We start from the raw sequence: 24,396 nt of genomic DNA, 5'->3' as shown, positions 1-24,396 counted from the left end.
AGGACGAATACGTAACATGGGGTCTATCTACACAATGAAATATTATTCGGCCATAAAAAGGGATGAAGCTTTGATTCAGGCTGCAACGTGGATGAACCTGGAAGACACCACACTGAGTGAAAGGAACGAGACACAAAAGGCCACAAATGGTATGATTCCATTTCCGTGAACTGTCCAGAATAGGCAGATTTATAAAAACAGAAAGTAGATCGATGGTTGCCAGGGGCTGGAAAGGAAGGTGGGGGAGTGAGGAATGGCAGAGCTAATGCGTCTGGGATTTCCTTTTGGGGTGAGGAAATGTTTTTGCACTGGACGGAAGTGGTGTTTGCGCAGCACTGCGAAGGTACTAAATGCCACTGAATTGTTTGCTTCCAGTTAGTTTTGTGTTACGTGAAGTTTACCTCAACTTTAAAAAATTAAAGAAACATGCATTGCAAAGACTTTGCCAGAGCTCACTGGGTTCCCACGCCCACTGGAAATCCACAGGTCCCCAAATAAAATGCGAAGACCAGGGAGAAGGACGGTCTGCTAGCTTGGCAGGGCGACACTCCCTTCAGCCGCAGGAGCAGCGGAGGGCTGTTTGCGAGGCTGGATGATGGATTGGGGCTTGATGCAGGACCCCCAGTGAGTATTAATTAGATCTAATTAGGTCCGGGGCCACGCCAAATGGAGCCAATTTGTTAACCTTGTTTATGTCAAGATTTCAAATAGCTATGGTCTAATGCAGAGCACAGATCAAATCTCTGAGATGCCACACTAAACCTGAACCATGAGAGATGGGAGGCCTCCCACAGAGGGCAGTGTCAGGGGCTGGGAGCACCAGGGTGGCAGCGGGCGGGGGGGTGTCCTCCCACCTCGCCTCACCCCTGCTTCTACCGTGTTTGACCAAATGGTTCCCTACGCTCCAGATTCATCACCTGCAGAACAGCAGGGTTGGCCAGGGGCTCAGGGAGGATTTAGAGGGTGGTTTCAGCATTGCCACAATTTAGAAGAGGCCCTCGAGTGCCACCTCCTCCCCTCTTGGACTTGTCTCCCTCTGTCTCCAAGAAGACCTCAACCACTCTCCTTTGCATCTTGGAATCCTTCAAGTCACAGCCTCCGCCTCTCCTCCTCTAGGGAGCCCTCCCAGACTGCCTCGGCCACGTGCCCTAATCCTTGGGGTATAAGAGCCCTGCCTGCCCAGCCGGACTTGATGATCCCTGAGTACAAAGGATCACAGCTGTTCACAGCTATGGTGAATGTCCAGGTTCAAATTAGTGAGTTATGGCCCTTATAACCCATCAGAATGTTCTAGAAATGGTAATGCTTGGTCTTCCCAAGGCCAAACACCTGCTGTCCTATCCTTGGATTTGGAAATTAAAGCCCCTTTGGCCACCACGCTTGGCAGGGCAGGATTGGGGTCTTGGTAGATGTTGTCTGGGGATCTGCCTGGGGCATCCTGGCATGGACAGGCGGGCCAAGGGGCCGGCGAATGGCTACATCTTAGAACCAGCAAAGGTCTTCTCCTTCGTAATCTTGGACCAGGGAGCAGGAGCTAGGGGAGGAGCACAGCCATCTGCTTCCCTCGACCCCTAGGCCATGGCCACTGGGCTCTGGCAGGGCCCAGGATCCAGTAGCAAAGGAAGTACACATCCAGGGCTGAGGGGACTCCAGGACTCCTGGCGCCCCTGCAGTAGCCTGGCAGGGAGCAGCGTCCAGGCCCAGCCATCTGACTTGCAATGGAGGGAGGGGCCGCAGGAAAATGTCCCCCAGGAGCTGGGTTGCTGCTTCTAAGTAAGACCTCAGATGGTCCATGAGAACCCAGAGGTCCCAGGAGACCTGAGCCATGCTCACCATGGGGTGAGGAAGGAACCCATACGTGGAAGCACCTACTATGTTCCAGGGAGACCTCGAATCTTCTCAGGAGCAGGGAGGGGTCTGCTGGAGAAGCGGTGGGGAAGACCACTCCGTGTTCTCCCTCCTACATGTGACAAGGCTTTCCCGAGGGCCGCTGCACGGGGCCAGGCACCATTCTAGGCACTGGGGGGATGGAGAGGAGCAAAACGGATGGAAACTCTGGCTTTCTGGAAGCTGCTCAGCTAGTGTGGACACCAGACCAGGAGTGGAGTTGATCGGTACAACACATTCCCTCTGCCAGACGGCACTGTGTGCTGAGGAGGCCCAGGGAGGAGGGTGCTGAGGCCCGGGGAGGGGCGGCCATCACGTAAGAAGTGGGCTGGGACCGGGAAGCCCAGGGAGAAGTGGCTCTCTGGGGAGAGTCCAGGGAGATGGCAGCTCTCTGAGGAGGGTCCAGGGAGATGGCAGCTCTCTGGGGAGAGTCACAGCAGCTCTCTGGGAAGAGTCACAGCGGCTCGCTGGGGAGAGGTGCATGGCTTTGTGCATGGTGCAGGTGGTAGATGGCTTTGCCCAAGGCTGTCTGGCCAGTGAGAGCCAGAGCCGGGATCTGAACATGAACCTGGACACTTTAATGCTCAAGTCCTCTGGCGTTTGCAAGAGTTGGGGAACATCCAGTTTGGCCACCCTCAGTACTGGTTCAGGGAAGTTCTCAAGTGGAGGAGAGGGAGCAACGGCAGAGCCGGGAGGAGACCGCAGAGCGGCACAGGGGTAGCCAGACGTCTGGGGACGAAGCGGGGAACGGGACTGGCAGTCACTTTCCATCCCCAAGTTGCCTGTCTGGCATTACCCAGAGACTCGGGGCAGGCACAGGGCTGCAGGGGGCAAAGGTTCACCTGGGCCTCGGTCTCCTGGTCTCTAAGATGGGTCAGCAACTGTGCCTGCCTCATGAGAGCCATGGGAGGATTCAAAAAATGAATCAGTGCAAAGTGCGCCAAGCAGGGCCACCCTGTCTGGTGAGTACCGCACGTGGGCACTGTCGTGGTGCTGATTATAAAGAGGGAGAGCCTGGGGTCTCTTTGGCCTGGGGGGAGTCAGGGAGGCTGAGCAGACTTCCCATGGCCCACAGCTCCTAAGTGAAAGGCTTCCCGCCTCCACCCTCCCGCACACGCCCACACTGCCAGGGGCAGGCTGGGACCCCTGACCGCCTCCTGGCACACAGAAGGGACTCTGCCCGCAGGAGGCTGCCCCAAGCCACCCGGCCTGGAATGGATGGGCAGGCAGCTACATGGAGGCCACCGTCCCAGCTGAGGGAGGGGCTGGCGGGACCTGAACATCACGGAGTCCCAGAGGGGAATCTAGAAGCTTCTTCTTTCCCAACCCACCCAGAGCCCGCCACGGAGGAGGGAGCCCTGCCCCCACTGGCCTCCTCAGCCCTGTCCCGAACCCTGGCACTGGGTGGTGGTGGGGGGTGGGGGTGGGGTCTGTCTCCAGGAGACGCGGCTGCCATTCCCAGGGAAATCCACTTGACCACGTGTTCCTAAGCCCAGGGTGCAGATGACGGAGCCGATAGAGCCCTTCCTGGAGACAGGGCTGTCTGCAGAAGGCCAAGATAAGGCTGAGCGGCTGCCCAAGGAGCGGCCGGGGGGCAGCCGGGCCCTGTGGTTTCCCCTGTACCAGGAGGTGGAGGCTGGTGCGGACGAGGGTTGGGGGCCCATGCCCTCCCCCCAGCTCCTGTATGTGTGGACACCAGGCCATCTGGAAGGCCGCCCCCAGGGAGCCTCCTGTTGCAACCCTGCCCGTGTTTACAAAACCAGGGCTCATCCTGGGCTAGGCCTGGTGCTGGCCAACCCCGGGGACAACAGAGGGGAGCCCCAGCCCCCTGCCTGCAGGACCTCCAGGTGTCACAGGAAAGCGGAAGCAGTGGCTTCTGCCCAGGGCACGTGGGGTAAGAACCGCTGCTCACGCTTGCTTACTGTTCCTTCTCACAGCGCCCCCACCATCATCTCATTTAACTGCCTCCGGCCCTACCACATATTCTATCAGTCCCTCCTTCGTTCAGATAGACAGCTAAGGCACAGAGAGGGTAGGTAACCTGCCCAAGGTCACACAGTTAGGAGAGGTTTCCATTGACATCTCTTTCCCCAGGGATCTGAGGGAGCCAGCAGCGCAAACCGAAGTCCTTGAGTTAAAAATTTTATTTCTTGGCAAGGAGGGCCAGGAGCCAAGAGGGAGAACAGGCCAGACCCGAACCACTGGGGGCTGTGCAGCATGGCACCCTGCAATTCAGACACTGCACAGATGCCCGTGTTGAGTGGGATGCGTGAGACACCCAGAGAGATGTACAGAGAGATGTCCTGTCCCCTGAGGACAGAAACGGCTTCCTGCAGCCCCCAAATCCTCACACCACGTGCGGCCTACCAGGGGTACCCTGTCATCCACAACTCTGCACACACGGCAATCCTGTCAACATTCCAGACTTACAATAAAAAAAAAGGTGATCAGAATTCCAGAACCAAAAATCAACACGTGGTCGGTGAAGGTGGGAGGCAGGGCTGGGTCACTCACACTGGGCAACTCCAGCCACACGGCCGCCTGCGACTGCGCAGTGTGCAACCTGCACAACAGGAGGATCCGTGGGGTAACACGGGGCCATCTGTGCGGTGTGGGGAGGGGTGTGCAGAGAGGCCTATGGCACCATGGACACACTCTCTTCCCAGCAATCCTTGCTGTCCTGTCCTCCCCTTCACAGCCCCCACCTCCATCTACCAGCCCCAGCCCCCTGCTCTCTGCCCAGCAGAGCCCCTCTCATCCTCTGTGTGTCAGAGGCACCTGTGGCTTGGCAGGGCCTGTGCTGAAGGCTGAGGGCACAGACATGGCGTCCTCTCTCCCTCTGGGCTCGCCTCCAGCTCCCAGCCGCTGCGGTGACAGCCTGCCTCCCACGACTTCAAGAACAGAGCCAGGGCTGTGTTTCTGTGTCCCCAGCCAGGACCACACGCCCGGCAGGCAGGCAGGGAGGGCAGAGCCCTCATCCCACTCTGCCCACACCACCCGGCCACAGGCTCTGTCTGTTCCCAAATCTGCCATCAAGGAGCCAGGAGGCGGCCAGACCGGCCCGCACAGCCACCGAACTCACCCCAGTCCAGCCCTAAAGGGCCGGGAGCAGAAGGGCAGGGTCCCAACCGCTGCGGTAATCCTAACGGGCAGGGACACTGTGCCAGGAACCCAGGCTCCTCCCCAGGCCTAACCGAGGTCGAGCTCCTCCATCATCCCCATTTCCCGGAGACAGAAACTGACACTCAGATGTGCCTTTGGGGTCTGGTTCCTGTGCCTCTCTGCGGACCATCTCACCATGTTCTGCTTGCCAGGGGGTGCAGAGCTTGTTTGGGCTGGGGATGAAAAGAGAGAAGCCTGGAGTTTGCACCTTCTTTGGTGGGGGTGGGGACCCTGAGGGCTGGGGGCAGTTGCTCAGGCCCAAGAGAAATCCACGTAGCAGGAGGGAGGCCAGCTCGAAGTGTGGGGTCTGGTTCCCTGTGGGAATTCCAGCTTCAGAACTGCAGGCTGCAGCCAGGCCCCCGGCACACCTGGGGCAAATCTCACACCTCTCTGGGCCTCAGTTTCTTCACCTATAAAATGAGGCGAATGGTGGAGCTGACATGCGCACGAGAGCTGGCATGCAGTAGGCACTTAATAAATGTTCTTTCCCTTCCCGTGTCCCACTTGGTGAAGGGGAGAGATTCACAGGGGCCAGGGTACTGGAGGTGGGCAGCGCGGCTGCGGAGCTGCCCCCAGGAGGGACGGGCAGGCCTGTGCAGTTCCCTTGCCTGTGCTGGCCCAGCCTGGGCTCATGGCGCTCTAGCTGCTGCCTGGGAGGTGCCCGGCAAGGGAAGACAGAGTCAGAGGTGTCCAAACTCCAGTCTCCACTTCAGCTACCCCTATACCTGGTCGAACACCAGCAAACCCACCGCTTAAGCCCTGCATGGCCCCAGGCAGGCCTGGGGTTCTCAGGGTCCTGGCATCTGGCTGCCCCACACCCCAGCAGCGCTGGCACCGCCCAGCTGTGGCTCTTTGTGACGCCCGCTGCTTTCTAGATATGGGGGCTGGACTGGGTCCCACCTTAATGGGCGCCCTGGGCCTGGTGAGGATGAGGCGGGAACCTCCCTCGTGGCTGGGGTCCCGCTCACCTGAGACTCCTGCATTGCTCCCCACCTGGGGGAAGTGGGAGGGCCAAGGCACGGGCTCTGGGTGGCCGGAAAAGGCACCTGGGGCCTGGGAGGTGACACTGGGATCCAGAAGCTCCCAGGCAAGGGGATTAGCAATGACAAGAGTGACAGTGACAGGCAGGGTGCTGGCAGCTCGCACAGCCTGAGCTGGGTGTCCTGAGGGCCTCGAACCCCAACTCACTCTATCCCCACAGTGTCAGCCAGTGAGTGGCTACTGACTCCCCTTAATGGCCGGCAACGGTGCACAGAGGTTAGGTGGCTCATCCAGGTCACACAGCAGGGAGTGGCAGCACCAGGATCGAAACCCAGAATGTTGGGGCCACAGCCCCGTTTTCCACCATGACACTCGGGGGCAAAGGGGTGCTTGGGACAGCCTCGGCCCTACAGGGAAGGCACAGTGTCACCATCGCCAGGAGGAGTGACGAGAGTCCTTGTCCCTCATCTGTCTTCACCCCACAGAGGATGAGGGCTGTCTGGCCTCAGTGAGGCAGAAGGTGGCCCAAGAGGAGGTTGGTAAGGATCCTGAAACCGCCTGGGTGCCTCCCCTCCTCCACAGCCCTCGCCAAACCAGAGGCTCAAACGCGTCCACCGGGCCTATCCACCCTCCACTCCCTCCGGGGTCATGGGCCTGGCTGGCTGCCAAAGCTATTGTCTCCACGCTACTGCCCTCAGCCTGGCCATGGCAGCCACATGCCCTGAGACCTGTACATCACACCACAGAACACACTGGGAGCTGCCTGTGCGTGAGCACACACACACAAACACACACGCACACACCGACACATATTACACACTGAGAGCCACACACACACCCACACACACAGAATCATACATGTGCACACAATAATGCACATGGACGCAGACACAGACATGCACATTGACACACTACATACTGAGGGCCACACACAACCACACGCATGCACACTGACACACACTGCACACCGAGGGCCACACGCGACCACACAAGTGCACACTGACACACACTGCACACCGAGAGCCACACGCGACCACACGATGCACACTGATACAGTACACACCGAGGGCAACACGTGCATACCAACACAGCACCACACACACTGAGAACCACATGTGCACACAGACACACAGGTACACAGATGCACGTGAACATGACAGCCGTGGACGACCATGCACATACACACATGCACACGCTATGGGGCGATGGGTAAGGCGCCACTGACTTGACATGACAATGCCGGGGGGGAGTGGGGAGGGGGGAGTGGGGAGGGAGGCCAGGCGGGTGCCTGGAGCCTGCCACTCATGAAGGAGACACAGAGACTGGCCCTGCCAAGGCAGTGGTAACCATGGGGCACCGTGGGGCAGGAGCACAATCACCCTGCCCTGGGCAGACTCGGGGATCCAGGGTCCCCAGGCCTGGTGGGAGGAGAGGGCGGCCAGCACTCATCCATTCACACTTTCGTCCCTCCGCCCACACGCACCCACCTGTTCGCTCCAGGACCTCCCTGGAGCACCTGCTCTGAGCGGACTCTTCCAGGCTACAGCCAGCACACCTGTGGCCCTCCCAGACACTCACTCCGGACTAAGAGGACACACAGTAGCGATGCAGTCACTGAATCCCTGCTATCCATAGTGCCCCAGCCCATCCTCCCAGGTGCCCCGGGAGGCAGCTGCCGCAGCATCCCCACTTCACAAATGGGGAGACAGGCTGAGCTGGAAAGCAGCAGACGGGGAGGAGTTCTCATCCCCTCCCCTCCTCTGCTCTTCCCTCCCTTGCTTTCTTTCCATTTTTTGTCTGTTTTGTTTGACAAGAGAAGACACCAGAGACACTGAAACAAATAGCCCATGATAGAAGACATCAGAGAAGGCGCCCCAACAGCCTGGCTATTTGAGACAAAGGGGTAGAGGGAGAGAGCGCGAGAGTGGAGGATCCCAGCATGGAGCGATCCATCCCCGGAAGCACCTCGAGGCAGCTGGGACTGCTACCGCGCACCTGGCACCCATCCTGGTGGACGAGGAGCTGGCCTCCCATGGCCACAGAGGCTGTTGCTATTGTTGACACCTGCCTGTCCCGGCAGAGGACCTGGGCCTAGAAGGCCACAGCCCACTGCCCTCCTAGTCAAAGCCATGTGGGTGATTCTGGAGAACTTCCGCATGTCTCACAATTTAGAGAACATTTTCCTAATGGGTGGACTTCCTGTAACTGAGGTCGGGATGAAAGCTGCGCCACATGGCCTGGCTTTGCAACCCAGCTCTGTGACTCAGCTGACCAGTGGTCACTTGTCCCCTCCTCCTCAGCCTTCTCATCTGGAACAAGGGGGAGGAGCCTGCCCACCTCCCAGGGTATGGGGAGGCTTTGGTGGACTGGTGCCCACCGAGGGTGGTGAAGAACCTTGGTATACAGTAAGTGCTCACTAAATCCCAGTGGCTAGGGTCCTCATTACAGTACAGATGAGGCGCATGGAGGAATTGGGATCTGGAATCTAAGACCCAGAAGGAATATGGTCTCTTCTGACCTCCAAAGACTCCCTGACAGGTTGCACGAATCCTGTTTGAATACAGTCAGGGATGGGGAGCTCACTACCTCGCAGCCAGCCCACGTGCAGAAGGGCATGGGGTGTACATGACTTGCTAATGTGTGCTTGCCACTTGGTAGTGTGTTCCTTTTTCTTTATTTTTTTGAGACAGAGTCCAGAGTTTCACTGTCACCCAGGTTGGAGTACAGTGTACATGATCTTGGCTCACTGCAGCCTCAACCTCCCAGGCTAAGGTAATCCTCCCACCTCAGCCTCCTGGGTAGCTGGGACCACAGGCATGAGCCACCATACTCTGCTAATGGTTTCTATTTGTCTTTTTTTTTTAGAGATGGGGTTTTGCCATGTTGCCCAGGCTGGTCTGAAACTCCTGGGCTCAAGTGATCTGCCCACCTTGGCCTCACAGGCACGAGCCACCGTGCCCGCCAGGGGTTCCTTCTTAATGAAATCAAATCCATCTTCCACAGCCCAAGCCAGGGAGTGCAGGGTCTGGACCACAGTCCCGCGGTATCTGTGAAACCAGCCATGATGGAAGAAGCATGGAGCGATGAGAAGGTGAGAAGCCCCTTGCACCCCACCTGGTAAGGAACTAGGAGCGCCAGGGCTTTGGTGTCACCTGTGCTACACACCTGTGCCCTCCTGGAATCTCCGCAGAGGCAGAGCCCCCTCTGCACGCTTCCTCTCCTTCTCTGCCTGTTCCTGCAGCCAGGCTCCTGGCTCCTCTCCCAGCCCCTCCTGCCCTTTTCCTCTCACTTCCAGAAGCAGCGGGTAGCTTGGGAGAGGGTCATTCAGGTTCTAAACCTGGCACTGTCTAGGGCTGCTGAGCAGCCTCAGTTTCCCCCTCCATGGGAAAGGAGGGTGGGATTCAGTGACCTCAGAGGGCCACCTAGTACCCAGGGGCCCAGTGCTGGGAGGATGGGAGGCACCCTGAGCTCACCCTCAGGTGTCTGGTGCCAGGCTCTGTGCCAGCTGTGCCCGGTAAGGGTCTGTGCACAGTACAATAGGGGTAACAGCAGGAAGGGCAGCTGGGACGTGCCCAGGGAGTGCCCAAAGGGCTGTCAGCTGTGGCCTCAAGGCCCTGCCACGCCCCCTTAGAATCCTAACACCTGCGCCTGGGCACTGGGGCTCAGACTGGGGCCATTATGCCTGTCCCTGGGGTCACTGTCCCATGGTTCAGCACTCACGCTCCACATTTGCACGCATGCAGCCCCTGCAGCCAGGACGCACACCCTCACCGAGCCACAGCTCTACCCTCTGTCCCTCCTTCCTATCTCAGTCTTCTGTCCTGGAAGTCTGGGCACTGTCCGAAGACCTGCGCCCGGCTCCTCCATGGCGCTGGGTGGGGCCATCCCTGGGGACTCACCCGGAAGGAGCACTTTCCACTTGGGGCTCTTCTGGTCCATGAGCACTGCCTGGCCCAGCCCCTGGCCCCCCTGCCCTGGCCGGGCAGCCCGAGGAGCAGCGGTGGCCTCGGTCATCAGTCAGCTCCCCTTGGCCTCGGGAAGGAACGAGGGGGGCAGAGCAGCGAGGCGGGAGGAGAAGAGGACGCCTCCGGCTCCCTCCCGGCCCAGGCCCACAGCTCCGTGTGGGGCGCAAACTCCCGAGAAGAGCGCGAGGGCGTGGAGCACGCCGCAGCCAGCCGCTGCCGGGCGCAGGCCCTCCTCCTGCCCTCCCAGCCTCCGCCCCACCCTGGCACAGGCCGCTGCAAGCTGTACACAGGAGCCAGGCCAGCTCAGAGAGTAGCGGGAGCTGGGAGCTGCGGCGGCCACTTCCTGGCTTCCCTGTCAACTCCGTGGGCAGCAGAGAAAACCCAGTTCCCAAAGGGGGTCACACAGAGTGATATCCCGCCCAGATCACACCCATGGGCTCGCAGAGTTCTCCAGCGGCACACACTGAGTTCCCACCCCAGGCCTCCCGCAGTGCCCAGCCCTGGGTGGTGGCCTAGGAACTCACTCCACACAGAAGCAGCCGTCCTCATGGGAGGGAGGGAGAGAAGGAGGGAGGGAAGAGAAGAGGGAGGGGAAAGGAGGAAGCCCACCATCATTGCTGTATCCACCTTCAGGTGCTTCTCCCCTGAGGGGCCTCCTTTGCCCTACTCGGGTCTGGGTGCCCAGTTCAAGCAGTGCTGCCTCCTCCCTGGAGCCCTCCTGGGTTGCCCCGTGCTGTGTTCTCTGCGTCTTGTGAGAGCCCATCTTAGTGTATTTGGGGATAGATGGGTTGAGCAGTGACCAGAGGTGAGCACCATGGCTTAGCTGCTTTAGGGGCAGGCAGGGGCAGAGGGATGCCCAGTGCACTGGAAGGTGGGGTCGGTTGGCCATCTGCTGGGGTGCGTTGCTCAGAGGCTAGGGGAGGAGCAGAGGCTGGCTGGGTCTCTAGGGTGAGTGCCCTTCCCAGTGCCCAGGGACAGGGTGGAGGCAGCCCCAGGGTTTGGTTTTGGCTGTGCATCCAGGGTTTCACTGCGCCACCTTCTGGGAGAACGCTAAACTGCACCCAGAACCTCCTGGGTCCGGCCAGGATCCAGCCCCTGCCCTGCGAGGGTGGCGCAGGGACTACCTGGAGGGCTGCCCTCCCAGCTTTAAACTCGGGAGTTACTAACTGAGGCCACCCTCTCAAGGGGGCTCCATCATCAGCCCCGTGTTCCCAAGGAGGGGACTGACCCGGGATGACGCAGAATGCACCCCTGGGGCTGAACCAGGCCATGGGGCCCAGTCTGCCCCTGCACAACGACTGTGAGGCTGAGGGACCAGTCCCAGCAAAGCACCTACAACTGTGCCTGGCACACATTCGGCGCTCAATAAATGACTAATCGTGAGCATGGACACCACGCCCCAAAGGCTCAGCCAGCTCAGCCCAGCCAGGGAGAATATGTCAGGTTGTATAACAGCCCCAAAAGACGTCCACATCTAATCCCCGGCGTCTATGAAAATGTCACCTTCTATGGCAGAAGGGACTTTGCAGACATGAGCATGAATCTTGAGATGGGGAGAGTATCCTGGACTGTCCAGGGTGCTGAGGGGCATCTAATGGGGTCACAGGGTCCTTGTAAGGGAGGCAGGAGTGGGTGGTGGGAGATGTGAGAACAGGAGCAAGTAGGGGCTCACGCCTGTAATCCCAACACTTGGGGAAGCCAAAGAGGGAGGGCTGCTTGAAGCCAGGATTTTGAGACCAGCCTGTGCAACAGAGTGAGACCCCATCTCTACAAAAATACAAAAATTAAGCAGGCATGGTGTCGCATGCCTGTAATCCCAGCTACTTGGCAGGCTGAAGTGGGAAGATCGCTTGAGACCAGCGAGGTCAAGGTTGCAGTGAGCCGTGATCGTGCCACTGCACTCCAGCCTGGGCCACAGAGTGAGATCCTGTCTCAAAAAAAAGGCAGCAGCAAGAGGTTAGAACGATGTAGGAGATGAAACGGCTCCTAGAAGTGGGAAAAGACGAGGGAACAGATTCTCCCCTAGAGCCTCCAGGAGGAGCCAGTCCTGCCCACACCTTGAATTTAGCCTCGTGAGACCCGAGTCAGGGCTCTGACCTCCAGAACTGTACGGAAATAAGCTTTTGGTTTAAGCCACCAAGTCCACGGTGACTTCTTACAGCAACACAGAAATAATATGACTAGGAAGAGTGCTGTTCCCAGACACAGCACCCGACTCACAGCAGCTGCTTGGTCAGGACCCGCTCCATGTGCTCAACCCAGGGAGCTTGCAGCCCTCCCAGAACCATCCATGCCCTAGGGAGGAGGACCCATCACACCTGGGTGACCGTGAAGTACCCTTGACCCCAAACTAATCAGTCTGGGAAGCCCCCTAGGGAAAACAGGGTGGTCTACAGCTGCTGGAATTTTATTTTAAACTTTGTCATCATTTCAAATGGAATTTTACTTTAGTTTAGTTTTTTTAGTGACAGGGTCTCACTCTGTTGCTCAGGCTGGAGTACAGTGATGCAAGCATGGCTCACTGCAGCCTCGAACTCCCGGGCTCAAGCGATCCTCCAGCCTCAGCCTCCTGAGTAGCTGGGACTACAGGCATGGACAACCATACCCAGCTAATTTTTAAGTTTTTTGTAGAGATGTGGTCTCACTATGTTGCCCAGGTTGATCTCCAACTCTTGGGCTCAAGTGATCCTCCTGCCTCAGCCTCCCAAAGAGCTGGGATTACAGGCGTGAGCCACCGTGCCTGGTGGGAGCTGTATCTTTCAGAGAAGGCATTTAGGGCTGATCTAATCCGTTGTGAAACAGGCGGCAGGAGAGCCAAGGCTCTCCCCCGATGCTCCAGTGGCCTTCAGAACTCTCCCAGCACAAAGAGTTCTGCCCAGACAGGCCAGAAGATCGACTCCACCCTGGGCCCTGGAGAGAGAATGAAACTTCTGGAATGCAGTAAGAACCTGCTTGGAACATCAGCTCTTGACCCAGGAAACTTGGGAAGATGTGCACCCTCCGTGCTTGGAAGAATCTTAATTTCCGGTGGCTCACGCCTGTAATCCCAGCACTTTGGGAGGCTCAGGTGGGTGGATCACCTGAGGTCGAGAGTTAGAGATTAGCCCGACCAACATGGAGAAACCCCGTCTCTACTAAAAATACAAAACACAATTAGCCGGGCTTCGTGGTACATGCCTGTAATCCCAGCTACTTGGGAGGCTGAGGCAGGAGAATCGCTTGAACCCAAGAGGCAGAGGTTGCAGTGAGCCGAGATCGCGCCATTGCACTCCAGCCTGGGCAACAAGAGTGAAACTCCATCTCAAAAAAAAAAAAAAAAAGAAAAAAAAGAATCTTATTTCCTCTTTACATTTCCCCTCCCCTGGTCATGTCTCCCAGCAACAGCTGACTTAAAAGCTTGCATTCACTCAACAGAAGTTTACTGAACACCTATTACGTGCACTGTACCACACACTTGAGAGATCACGAGGACAAGGAGCCATGGTCCCTGCCTTCATGGTGAGGGTAAGCATGCCAGGCACTGGCTGCCTCAGGGCCCTTGCACATGCTCTTTGCTTGGCCTGGAACTCTCTGCCAGATGCCACCGCCTTAGGCCTCTGTGACCACCCGTTTAAAGCCACGACCTCAGGTCTCTGTGTCCCCTGCCAGTTTCTTCACAGCCCTCCCACCACCCAGCATCACTCCTTTACCTGCTCATTTGGGAGTTATCTGCCTTCCTGTTGAACGAAAGCTCTCGGGGCAGGGGTTGTGTCTGCTGTGTGCCCTGCTGTGCCCCCCGTGCCCAGCATGATCTTTGGCACACAGGTGATGCTCAATGAACACTTGTGAACAAAGGCACACATACGGCATGGTAGCAGCAGAGACGGACGTGCCGTGCCGGTAGACAATCAGAGCTCGGTCAGATCGGAGCTGTGGTGAAGTCGCAAGCCAGGAGACATCCCCAGCTCTTCTGTGGTGTCTGCTCCCACTTAGAAGGTCATGGTGAGGGCAAGGGTGGCACTCTTCAAACCGTGTAAACCCACAGTGGTGCCAAATGGACCAGCCGAGGTCCCCGGCGACATTTGTTTATCAGCTTGGACTGGTCAAAGGGAATGAAGGACAGTGAGTGGGCAGAGGCCACGGCAGGGTGGTGGCCAGGCGGGCCAATGCACGGTGGCCCCTGCAGAGACGGTCTGTGCCTGGTGACATGGCTGTGTCCCTGGGGTCCCTGGCACTGCCCCTGGGACGCCCCACCCTGAGCTCCAGAACAGCCACTCCTGCTACTCAGCCAGTCTCGTCTTTTCCATCTAAAATCTTTATCACCAACTTATTGGGAAAGGAGTTCCAGTTTAGGGTAAACAGACCCTCTAAACAGCAATTTTGCCAGTTATAAAGATCTGCTTTTATTCAATGCTTGGTTTATTGTTTTTTCAACTTCCCAAGTTAAATTCTCTTTTCTTTTTTATTTCACACAAATCTAAACCAGTCACAGACAGACACACAGAGTCACATGCTAGCAAGGGAACCAGCTGAGGGAAACCAGATCCCAGTAAGTAGGAGAGCAGGAAGCAGAGGGGAGGGAGGGTCTCTAGACCCAGCATGGGTAAGTCCCTGCTAAATATTCCAAGAGGCTCCTGGGGAGAGATCCACTTACAAGCAAACAGCCTCTCAAGGCTGCCTGGGCTTCTAAAGCTTCCTGCCCCGACTTGCAAGCTCTGCACTCCCAGCATTACAAGAAGTTCCCGAGAAGATAAATAGATTGGTCGCGGAGAGGGAAACAGACTATGGATCCCAGCTCAGCTGGAAACCTATGAAGAGAGACTGAGACAGAGCGGGTGACATGAGCCAGGAGGCAGTCATGCTGCAGAAGGGCCAGGGAAGGGGGGGCTCCTGTGCAGAGCTGGAGAAGCTGCAGCCAAATCCAGCCCCCCCGTGCCCTCCGGAGCAGCTGCCGCTTGGCAGTGGGGGCAGAGCTCTGGGAGCGCCTGGTGTCAAAGCACTCGGCACCGGAGCCGCTACAGGCAAGGCTTGCCAAGGACTTCTGGAGGCCAGAGCCAAGTACCCAAGCACAGTCCCGCCTTCCTGGCGATGGAGGCCGGAGCCCGGCTGGGAGCCCATTTGCCCAACAAAAAAGAGACAAAAGCCGTCCCAGGGCCAGGGTTTCTGGTGGTCACCAGCTCTCTCTCGCTGCCAGGGCAGGCCCAGCTCACACATTCCCATGTGCCAGGCAAGCATCTGATTCTTGAAACCCCATCATCCCCATTTTACACATGGGGAAACTGAGGCACAGGGCAGCTATCTGCCACACAGCAGAAGCTCCAAAGGAGCAGAGCCAGGTTTTGAACTCCGGGAGAGGGAGTCCAGATGTGCACACCAAAAGCCATCCACAGCCTAGTCACTCCCAACGAATAACTGATTTCAACACAAGGCTAGACAAGAGACAGTGGAAATGAAGTCGCTGTAGGCTACTATAAACCTTCACCTTCTACAAACCTTCACCTTCTACAAACCTTTGCTTTCTACAAACCTTCACCTTCTAGGCAACGCACATGGACGCACCCTTACAGCCCTGTGGTTCCATCTACTGAATGTGGTCCCCAGGGGTGCTCCCCGGGCTCCAAGAGATCCTCAGCTGCAGGTTGAGGGGTTGAACCCCAAGGCTACACTCTGAAATGAGCCTGTCTATACTTGCCTTCTGCTGGCTTCCTTCTTTCGTGTTCCCAACTTGACCTTCTGGGAGGAGCCAGGTGAACCAGCTGCCCCTTTCTCCGCCGGGAAAAGAGGAGAGTGAAGGTGGAGGCAGAGTGCAGGAGGAGTGCGTCTGAGGTGCTGTCTGCACAGACAGGGCTGAGGCCATGGCCCTGGGCACGTGCTATCTCAGGCGGGTTTCTCAGAAAGAGACAGGGAGAACAGGATGCCGTGATCTCTAAGGCTGGGCTCCCGGGGAGACTGGGGGCGGGTGTGAGGATGCAAGGGTGACTTCAGACAGAGCCCGGACCCCAGCCCTGTCCCAGGGGAGCTCTGGAGGGTGGGCAGCTCCTCTCTCCAGAAGTAAGGGGCTTCCCACCCCACAGTTGCCAGTCACTGATTGCAAAGGGCTGCCCCGAAGATGAGAGCTCCCGGCCCGTCCTACAGAGCAGCTGCAGGGACCTGAGGACAGTCCTTCAAAGACAGCCTCGAAGACAGCCAGGGGCTGCCTCAGAACCACAGCACACAGGAACCACGGAGGGCGTGCAGAACTGGGAAGCGCCTGGGCAGTGCGCAGACAGCCTCCGACCCGTGCCATCTCAGGGATCGTGGAACCGTGGATGAACTGCCTAGCAGAATGGCAGGGCTCGGCCCCTTCCGCCGGGGACAGTGCTGCTGGGGAGTGGCTGCTGTTCTGCTCCCCTCGAATCTGGGTGGGGCATGAGCTGGTCCAGGCCAGTGGGAAGTGGGCAGGAATGGCACACGTCACCTCAAGGCCACAGCGGGAGAGCATCTAGGGGTGTTCCTGTATCTGTTCCCTGTGCCCGCTGGTGATGGGACATCAGGGCACTCTGGAAGTCCCGAGGAAGCAGAGACCATGGCTTGAAAAGAATCCGGGATCCTGAGTCACCCAATCAGGAAGACCCACCGTGAACCCCGGGACTGTCTGTTACAGCACCGGGGGTGCCTGCCCTGACTAATGCAGCTGACTTTATAAACGCTGTGGCTGCAGGCTAAGCATAAGCTCCAAAGATGTCTACATCCCAATCCCTGAAGCCTGTGCATGCGCCACCTTACCTGGGAAAGGGGGATTAAGGTTGCTAACCAGCTGACCTTGAGACGAGAGATGGGCCTGGATTAGCCATGTGGGCCCAGTGCAGTCACAGGGGCCTTCTAAGTAGGAGAGGGAGGCAGGAGAAGAGCGAGAAGGAGGTGCGACCCGGAAGCAGGGTCCGAGAGATGCTGCGTTGCTGGATTGGAAGGTGGAGGGAGGGCCGCAAATCAAGGAATGTGGGTGGCCTCCAGTCAAGGAAGCTGCAGAAGGCATAGAACAGATTCTCCCCTGGAGATCCCAGAAGGAACAGACCCTGCCCACATTGGGATTTTTGCACAGTGAGACCCACAGTAGACTTCTGACCTCCAGCACTGTAAGAACTATGTGCATGAAAGAGTAATGAGTGTTGTTTTAAGCCACTAAGTTTGTGGTATTGTCACAGCCGCCATGGGAAACGAACACAGACCTCTTCCTAAGTAAGCCCTTGCCATGGTGGCTGGCAATGCAAAAGTCACAAGAGCAGGCAGAGGGAAGGGATCTTCTGGGCCGGCCCAGAGGCTAGAAACGGAGGGCACGATGTGTCTTCTCCAGCAGCTCCCACCCACCCTGTCAGCCCCCTCCTCTTCTCCCCTGCCCCACCCACTGTCCCAGACCACAGGGAGAGGCTGGCTTTCCTTTCCTCAGGTGGCCAACAGAGGGCAACTGGTGGTGACAGTACCTATGGGTAAACTGAGGCACCACATGGGAAAATCAGGCTTTTGCAACTGCACCCTCTGGTGGGAAAACAGCTCAGTGCTTTCATTCTCTTGATTACCCTCACTCCCTCCTTCCTCTGCTGTGTGTGGACGCCCCCTGGAGTTGTGCAGTGTGCACTCTGCACAGCCCTGCCTGGCAGCCCTCAGTGCCTTCTCAGTGTTCATCCAGTATCACTGACACCATGCTACCAGAAGGATTTTATTTTTACCATGCCTATTCACTAGTCAGAGCAGCAGAGCCCAGGAAAGGTCCTGAACCTTGAGAAGGCTCCGTGGCCGGGAAGTAGCAATGCTAGGACTTAGAGACTTGGACCTGAGTCCAAGCCCCTCCCTCCTATCACCAACCAGTGCTGCTTCTCTCCCAAGGCAGCTGCAGGCAACACAAAGATACTTGTTCTAGGGAAGCCTGCTCCCATCCGCTGGTGATAAATTAGCAGTGTCCTCTCAATAGATTCTATACTGCACGCGATGGCACATGAGAAATGGGTCTTCATTTGACTAAAGGCCGAAGAGTACTGGAAAGAGATGAGCTCGAGTGCTCGCCCGCCCCAAGAGGGAAGGACACACATCACAAGGTTTCGGTTGCACCCTTCTCCCAGCAGCTGGAGATGCCTGCTCAGTCCATTTGGGCCTTGCCTGCCAGAGGAATCCCAGCCCCAGGGGTCCCCAAGGCCTTCACAGAAGGGCCGAGTCCCCAGTCCTGGAGCTGTGCTCCCTGCAGCCAGCAAGAGGCCACTTCCCAGACGGCCACTGCAAATGCAACACCTGGGAACCAAAGCTGCCCACAAGGTAAGAGCCTGGCCAGCCACCAGGAGCCTTTGCCCGGGAGTGGCCCCACTCTGGACACGGCGGTAGCCCCATCCGACCATAGTGACACAAGTCTGATAAGCTCTGTGGGCTGGCCTGGGAGTCTGGGACAGCAGGGAACCCAGTGTTACCAAAACTCATCACCGCCTTCCACAACAGACACAACCCCTGCCTCTGGGGGAGACCAAGGAAGCTGACGGCCATGTGCTTCCCTGGGGGACTCGGCCCAGGTCCCAGCTCAGCACAGGCTCCTCCTGTACCTGCTTCCTTTCCCTGGCAAAAGCTGCTGTCCCCACGCACGAGGCATTTCCAGGGAAGTGGGGGTCAGAAATGGACTGCCCTGGGCGGTTACAGTTCCTCCACCTGCCCTGGCCACCCCCACCGCTGGGAAAGGCCCCTGCCCCAGCCAGTGTCAGGGTGGGACCACCATGTCAGGCGCCAGAGAGACAGAGAGGGCAGAGAGCGTCAGTGCCCCCGGGGCCGTGGCCTGGGAAGAGGGAGACGGGGCTGTGGTGGGGATGGGCATTTGGAATGTGTCTCCTGTGTGTGTTTCTGTGGTGTGTGCTTACGTGTGTGTGTGAGACAATCTTGATGCCTGTGTGTACCTGTGTGTGGGGGGGGTCTGTGCCTGTCTCTGTGTGTCTCTGTACCTGTGTGTGTCTGTGTGCTTGTGGGGGGACTCTGTGTATGTATCCATGTGTGTACTGCATATGTGTTTGTGAGTCTGTGTGTGTATCCACCTGTGTGAGGATGTTTGGCTTCTGTGTGTGTGGCTGTGTGTGGTATGTGTGCGGTGCAGACAGGCTCTGTGTCTGCCTGTATATGGCCCTGTGCCTGTGAGTCTGTATATCCACGTGTATATCGTGTGCTTGGGAAAAATCTATGCAGGTGTGTGTGCGTCACGGGTTTCTTTGTGTGTATCTGCGTATGTGCTGGGTCTGCCCGTGTGTCTGCATATCTGTGTGTGTGTGTGGCCTATGCGTGCACCCGTGCCTATGCCGTGTCTGTGGGCTGTCTCCGAGTGCCTGCTTTCCTGTGTGTGTGTGAGTGTGTGTGTGTGTGCATGTGTGTGGCCTATGCGTGCGCTTGTGCCTATGCCGTGTATGTGGGCTATGTCTCTGAGTGCCTGCTTTCCTGTGTGTGTGTGTGTGTGTGTGGCCTATGTGTGCGCTCGTGCCTATGCCGTGTATGTGGGCTATGTCTCTGAGTGCCTGCTTTCCTGTGTGTGTGTGTGTGTGTGTGTGTGTGTGTGTGGCCTATGCGTGCGCTCGTGCCTATGCCGTGTATGTGGGCTATGTCTCTGAGTGCCTGCTTTCCTCTGTGTGTGTTTGCGTATATGTGCTGTGTCTGTGTCTGTCTCGTGCGTCTGCGTGTCTGGACGTGCCCCCTCCCCCTGCACCCGCCCCACCGCCCAGCTGGCAGTGCACAGCTGGGCCCGGGAGACTGCGCCCGCCCGCCTGTCGGATGAGAGGTGGCAGGTGTGTAATAAACCATTAGTCACTGTCATGTTTCTGAGCAGCAGTGGCTGCCCAGGCGGGGCCTGACTGCGGGACACGCTCTTGGTGGGTCTCTAGCTGGGGAACTGCCCGGACTTGGCAGCAGCCTGACAAGGAGCAGCTGGCAGACGCAGGTTCGTGCCCTGGCCCCGCCCTACCTGCCCCTTCCCGGCCACAGGGCAGGGGCTCCTGGCTTGCCAGGTCAGCCCTTATTGCAGGGACACTCACGGGGATCCTCCACAACCTCTGCACCCTTCTTGGCACCACCAGACTCTCAGGCCCTCGCCCCTAACTTCCCTCGCTGTTACACAGTGAGTCACAGCAAGGACCTGCTGATGAGACAGGTTCTTTCCAGGGACCTGGTGGCCACTGGGACCAGGGACTCAGGAGTGACCAGGTCCCAGGGACTCAGATGTGACCCAGGTCACATCCCCAAAGGTCTCCAAAAAGGGCTCCTCTTGGAAATGTCACTCTGAAAACTCCTGAATTAGTTTTAAACTTTTTTTAAAATTAAAACAAATATTTTTGAGACGGAGTCTTGCTCTGTTGCCTAGGCTGGGGTGTGGTGGCACAATCACGGCTCATTGCAGCCGCCTCAACCTCCTGGAATCAAGTGATCCCCCCACCTCAGCCACTCGAGTAGCTGGGACCACAGGTACATGCCACCATGCCCGGCTAAATTTTGTATTTTTGTAGAGACAGAGTTTCAACTGGGGGTGGCCCAGGCCAGTCTTGAACTCCTCAGCCTCCCAGCACTCAGGGAAGCAGCCTGGTGTGCCCGGGGTGAGTTCGGTGCGGGAGCCAGACTTCAGGGTTCAAGCCCCATCCCCCTCGCTCAGTGCTGTGTGAGTGGAGGCAGATTGCTCAGCCTCTCTGGCCTGCAGGACACTGTTTCACTGATGGAGGAGGACATGTGTCCTGACATGAGTGGGGAAAAGGCTGACTTGGTTCTTCCTCGGTGTCCAGACCTCTTCAAGCATCTTACAAGCATCAGTTCACGTGGCTGCCACGAAAGCTCTACTAACACCTACTATCATGGCTCCCACTTACAGATGTGAGGACAGAGGCTCAGGATGGCTCATTAATTTGCCAGAGGTCCCTCAGATAAGAAGTGGATGGGCCTGCTCCCCCAACCACAGCCAAACTCCGCCTAGGAGTCCATCTGGGCCTTGTTCTGCTCCGGAGGACTCTGGTTTCCTAAGGCCTCTCCTGTGGCAGGACTCTGCCCAAAGCTGTGGGAGAGAAACGGTGAGAACCAGGCAAGCTGCCTCCTCCTCGGAGCCCTCCACTGACCCGTGAGCCCCCAGGCCCGGGAGGACGCATCACCAAACAGGGGCACCCGGACTACCCCAGGCACAGGGGAACACTGGTGTCCTCCTCTGACTGAGCCTCCCCTGGGGACGTCCTTAGTGACAGGTGAGTGTGGACCCAGCCTGAGCTGCCACCAGAGCTGAGCATCAGAAATCACAAACAAATCCCAACTCACTGGTTCCAGCCTGCACCCTGAACACTGAGGGTACCAAGGCCTGTCACAAACACGCTCGGGTCCTGGCTGAGTTAATCTCCACACCTGCCCCGTGAGCCAGACACTCCCATTAGCTTTCTTCTCATTTCCCAAATGAGGAAACTGAGGCATGGAGCAGGGAAACTCACTTGTCCAAGGCCCTTAACCATTCCTCCCTGACAATGGCCTGGCCTCTGTGATCAGGAACTCTGTTTAGCTGGCTCAAGGCAACAGCAGAGCAGGTCCTCAGACAGGGTGGGGCAGTAGTCCCTGCCTGGCCTGCTTTGTGGCCTGACCACCCTGTCCTTACCTGCCAGTGTCTGGAAGCCCTTCAGAGGGCTCAGCGACCCTAAAGTCCCTGGCCAGTCCCTTCCCTCCACCAGAGCCTACCACATGAGAAACAGGTCGGTATTGGGGTTGTCCTGCAGATGGAGGTCCCAGATCAAAGTCCAGAGCTTGGGGGATGGGCCAGCTGCCCCCGGGTCCCCGGCAGTCCCCTGTCTGCTCATCTCCTCTCCAGCTCGGCCCAATAACATGCGGTGCTTTGGACCCACTGCCCTCACTGTGGTTGGCTCCCGGGGCGGGCTGGGCTGGGGGTCTCAAGTCTCCCATCCTGTAGGGCAGTGATGGGGGCGGGACAGAGCCTTGACCACAGCCCTCTGGAGGGTCTTGCTGACGAACCTATGGCCTAAGGGGTGGCTTCAGGACGGGGCCATAAAAACGCATCACAGAGGTCACCGAATGTCCAAGCCCAGCCAAAGGGTCTGACCTGGCCCAGGCCCCAAGGCCCAGCAGCCAAAGCCTCAGGGTTCCACACACGGCAATTAACCAAGGAGGGCACAGCCTCGCCTTGCCTCAGGGAAGCACCGTGCAGAAGCCCTCAGGAGATGCCTTGGGGTGGGGGTGTTGTCCACAGCGCGTCTGTGGCTGGAGGGAGTGGGAGAGGGAGGCGCCATCGTCCCGCACACAGCGGCCTGGCTCCTTGTGGCCCAGCCTGAGAGATCCACACATGTGCGCCCGGGACACAGCACGTTGACATCCGCAAAAACCCAGAAACGACCCCCTCTGGACTCAAGAATATCCGTTACATCTTGTTTTTAAATGAATGAATGAATGAAGACAGGAGAGTGCAGAGGTAAATAAACAAAGGCAGCCCTCAAGCATAGCAGGAGAGGGTATCGAGAACCAGGGATGTTGATGAAACCACGATTTGGGAGCCCTAAGGAGCACGGAAGAGAAAATCCAGACTCCAGTAAGGGAGACCCCGCACCCGGTCTCTCCCCTAGGATGTTGAGGACACGAGGCGGAACTGTCTCTGAACTCAGCTCTTGGAGTCCCCATCCCTCCTGGGACAACCGCATCCCAGCCCAGTAACCAGAGATACAAAAAGAGCTGGCATCTACCTGCACCGGCGAGGTCTGGTCCATCCTCCTCCCGGCTGCTCTGCAGACACTGTACTGGCCTCAGCTCCTGGGCCATCCTGGGGCCTCTGGGCAGGGTCTCCGTGGGGGCGCCTGGCCGGGTCTCGGACTCCCGGGTGGGAGGGTGGGTGGCTGTAGATGCTTCCAGAGATCCACAAACAGCCTGAAAGGAAAAGAGGTGGACATGGTGAGCCTGGGCCACGCCTGCAGGGGATGACACATGAATGGACTCTCCGGCTGTAGGTGCCATTCCTCCCTAACAATGGCCTGGCCTTGGCATCAGGGACTCAGACTGGCTGGCTCGGGGCAACGGCAGAGCAGGTCCTCAGTAAGGCTGGTGCCAGTGTCTTCCCCGCCCAGCAAGCCCGGCCTAGGTGACACCAGGCTGGACCCCTGCTGCCGGGGTTCCATACAGTCCCATCTGCTTGGTCATCCAAAACTGGAGCTTCTGGAGCCCTTGTGGCAGCTGGCCAGCACTGCAGGGAGCCCAGAAGCATCTAAGAGGCAGCCTGAGGCTGATCCCAAAGGTCCAGCCTTGTCCTGTCCCCTAGTGGTGGTGGGGACAAGGTTTATTCTGTGGTCCTTGCCCAGAGACCCCCTGGGGCCTGGCACTTGGCTCAGAGACCTGGGCAGACCATCTCAGCCGCATCCTGCAAATCAGGAAAAGGCCCTCATCCGACTCCCCGCCGAGGATGCTCTTCCAGATTGGGCCGCTGGGCACCTGGTACGATCCTGAGCTGTTATTACCAGCAGAGGAGCAGCAGACAGGACCCTCACCTCTCTGAGCAACGGGAGTGCCTCGATTACAACATGACAACCTGGATACAGGGCCAGGCACGGTGGCTCCCGCCTGTAATCCCAGCACTTTGGGAGGCTGAGGCAGGAGGATGACTTGAACCTAAGAGTTCCAGAGCAGCCTGGGCAACATCGGGAGACCCCATCTTTACAAAAACAAACAAATACATTTTAAAAATGGACACAGGAAGGCTGTGATTGTGATGTCTTGAGTTCTTGCAGGAGGACAGGTGGGGTGGCACCTGCTCTGGTGCACGTCCTGGTGACCAGCTCTACGCCACAAGCTGGCCGGAGTCTCACCTGTGGCTTTACTAACACAGATATTTCTTCTAGGTCCCTGCGTCAAGGGGAGTCAAAGGGAGCACAGAAGTGGTGCGACCCCCCTGGGAGCAGGCAACACTGGCCGCTGACCATTCACGGCTGTGTCCCTCCCCAGGTGCTGCCCCCTGACAAGGGAGCCCACCCGAGCGAGGACCAGGACTGCAAGGGTGCGGCCCTGGGCCTCAGGGCACTTTTGCAGGAATTCTCCACCCTGCTGTGTGCACCTGGGCTCACTGGTCCCAAGGGGAGCAAGAACTACCATGCCGACGACGATGATGGGGATGCTGATGGTGATGACGCCAACTGCCCGTTACTAAGGGCCTACCTGTCCCGAGCTCTGCATGGAACTTGGAATAACTACCAGTTATAACTATAAGGATGAACACGGTTAATCTCCATCCACACTGCAGGGGGTCATCCCATTTCCACAGCCCTCACTTTTTTGTAATCTTTATTTTTTTTTTTTAATTTTTTTTTTTTTTTTGAGACGGAGTCTCGCTCTGCCACCCAGGCTGGAGTGCAGTGGCCGGATCTCAGCTCACTGCAAGCTCCGCCTCCCGGGTTCACGCCATTCTCCTGCC

The 24,396-nt window shown here is 57.9% G+C and overlaps 1 protein-coding gene across 3 annotated transcripts in view; it reads right to left on the bottom strand.

The window, feature by feature from the left end:
* GSE1 (Gse1 coiled-coil protein) overlaps positions 1–24,396 on the bottom strand; it is a 504,030-nt gene that overhangs the window by 287,878 nt on the left and 191,756 nt on the right. For all 3 annotated transcript variants that reach the window (XM_050773596.1, XM_050773597.1, XM_050773598.1), the window contains exon 2: positions 22,682–22,862. In XM_050773596.1, coding sequence (XP_050629553.1) covers positions 22,682–22,862 — 181 coding nt within the window. The remainder of the gene's footprint in view (positions 1–22,681; positions 22,863–24,396) is intronic.

The sequence above is a fragment of the Macaca thibetana genome, chromosome 20, assembly GCF_024542745.1.
Source record: "Macaca thibetana thibetana isolate TM-01 chromosome 20, ASM2454274v1, whole genome shotgun sequence".
Classification (NCBI taxonomy): domain Eukaryota; kingdom Metazoa; phylum Chordata; class Mammalia; order Primates; family Cercopithecidae; genus Macaca; species Macaca thibetana.
Note: the sequence above shows the minus strand (reverse complement) of the source record. Positions and strands in the feature narration are given on the sequence as shown.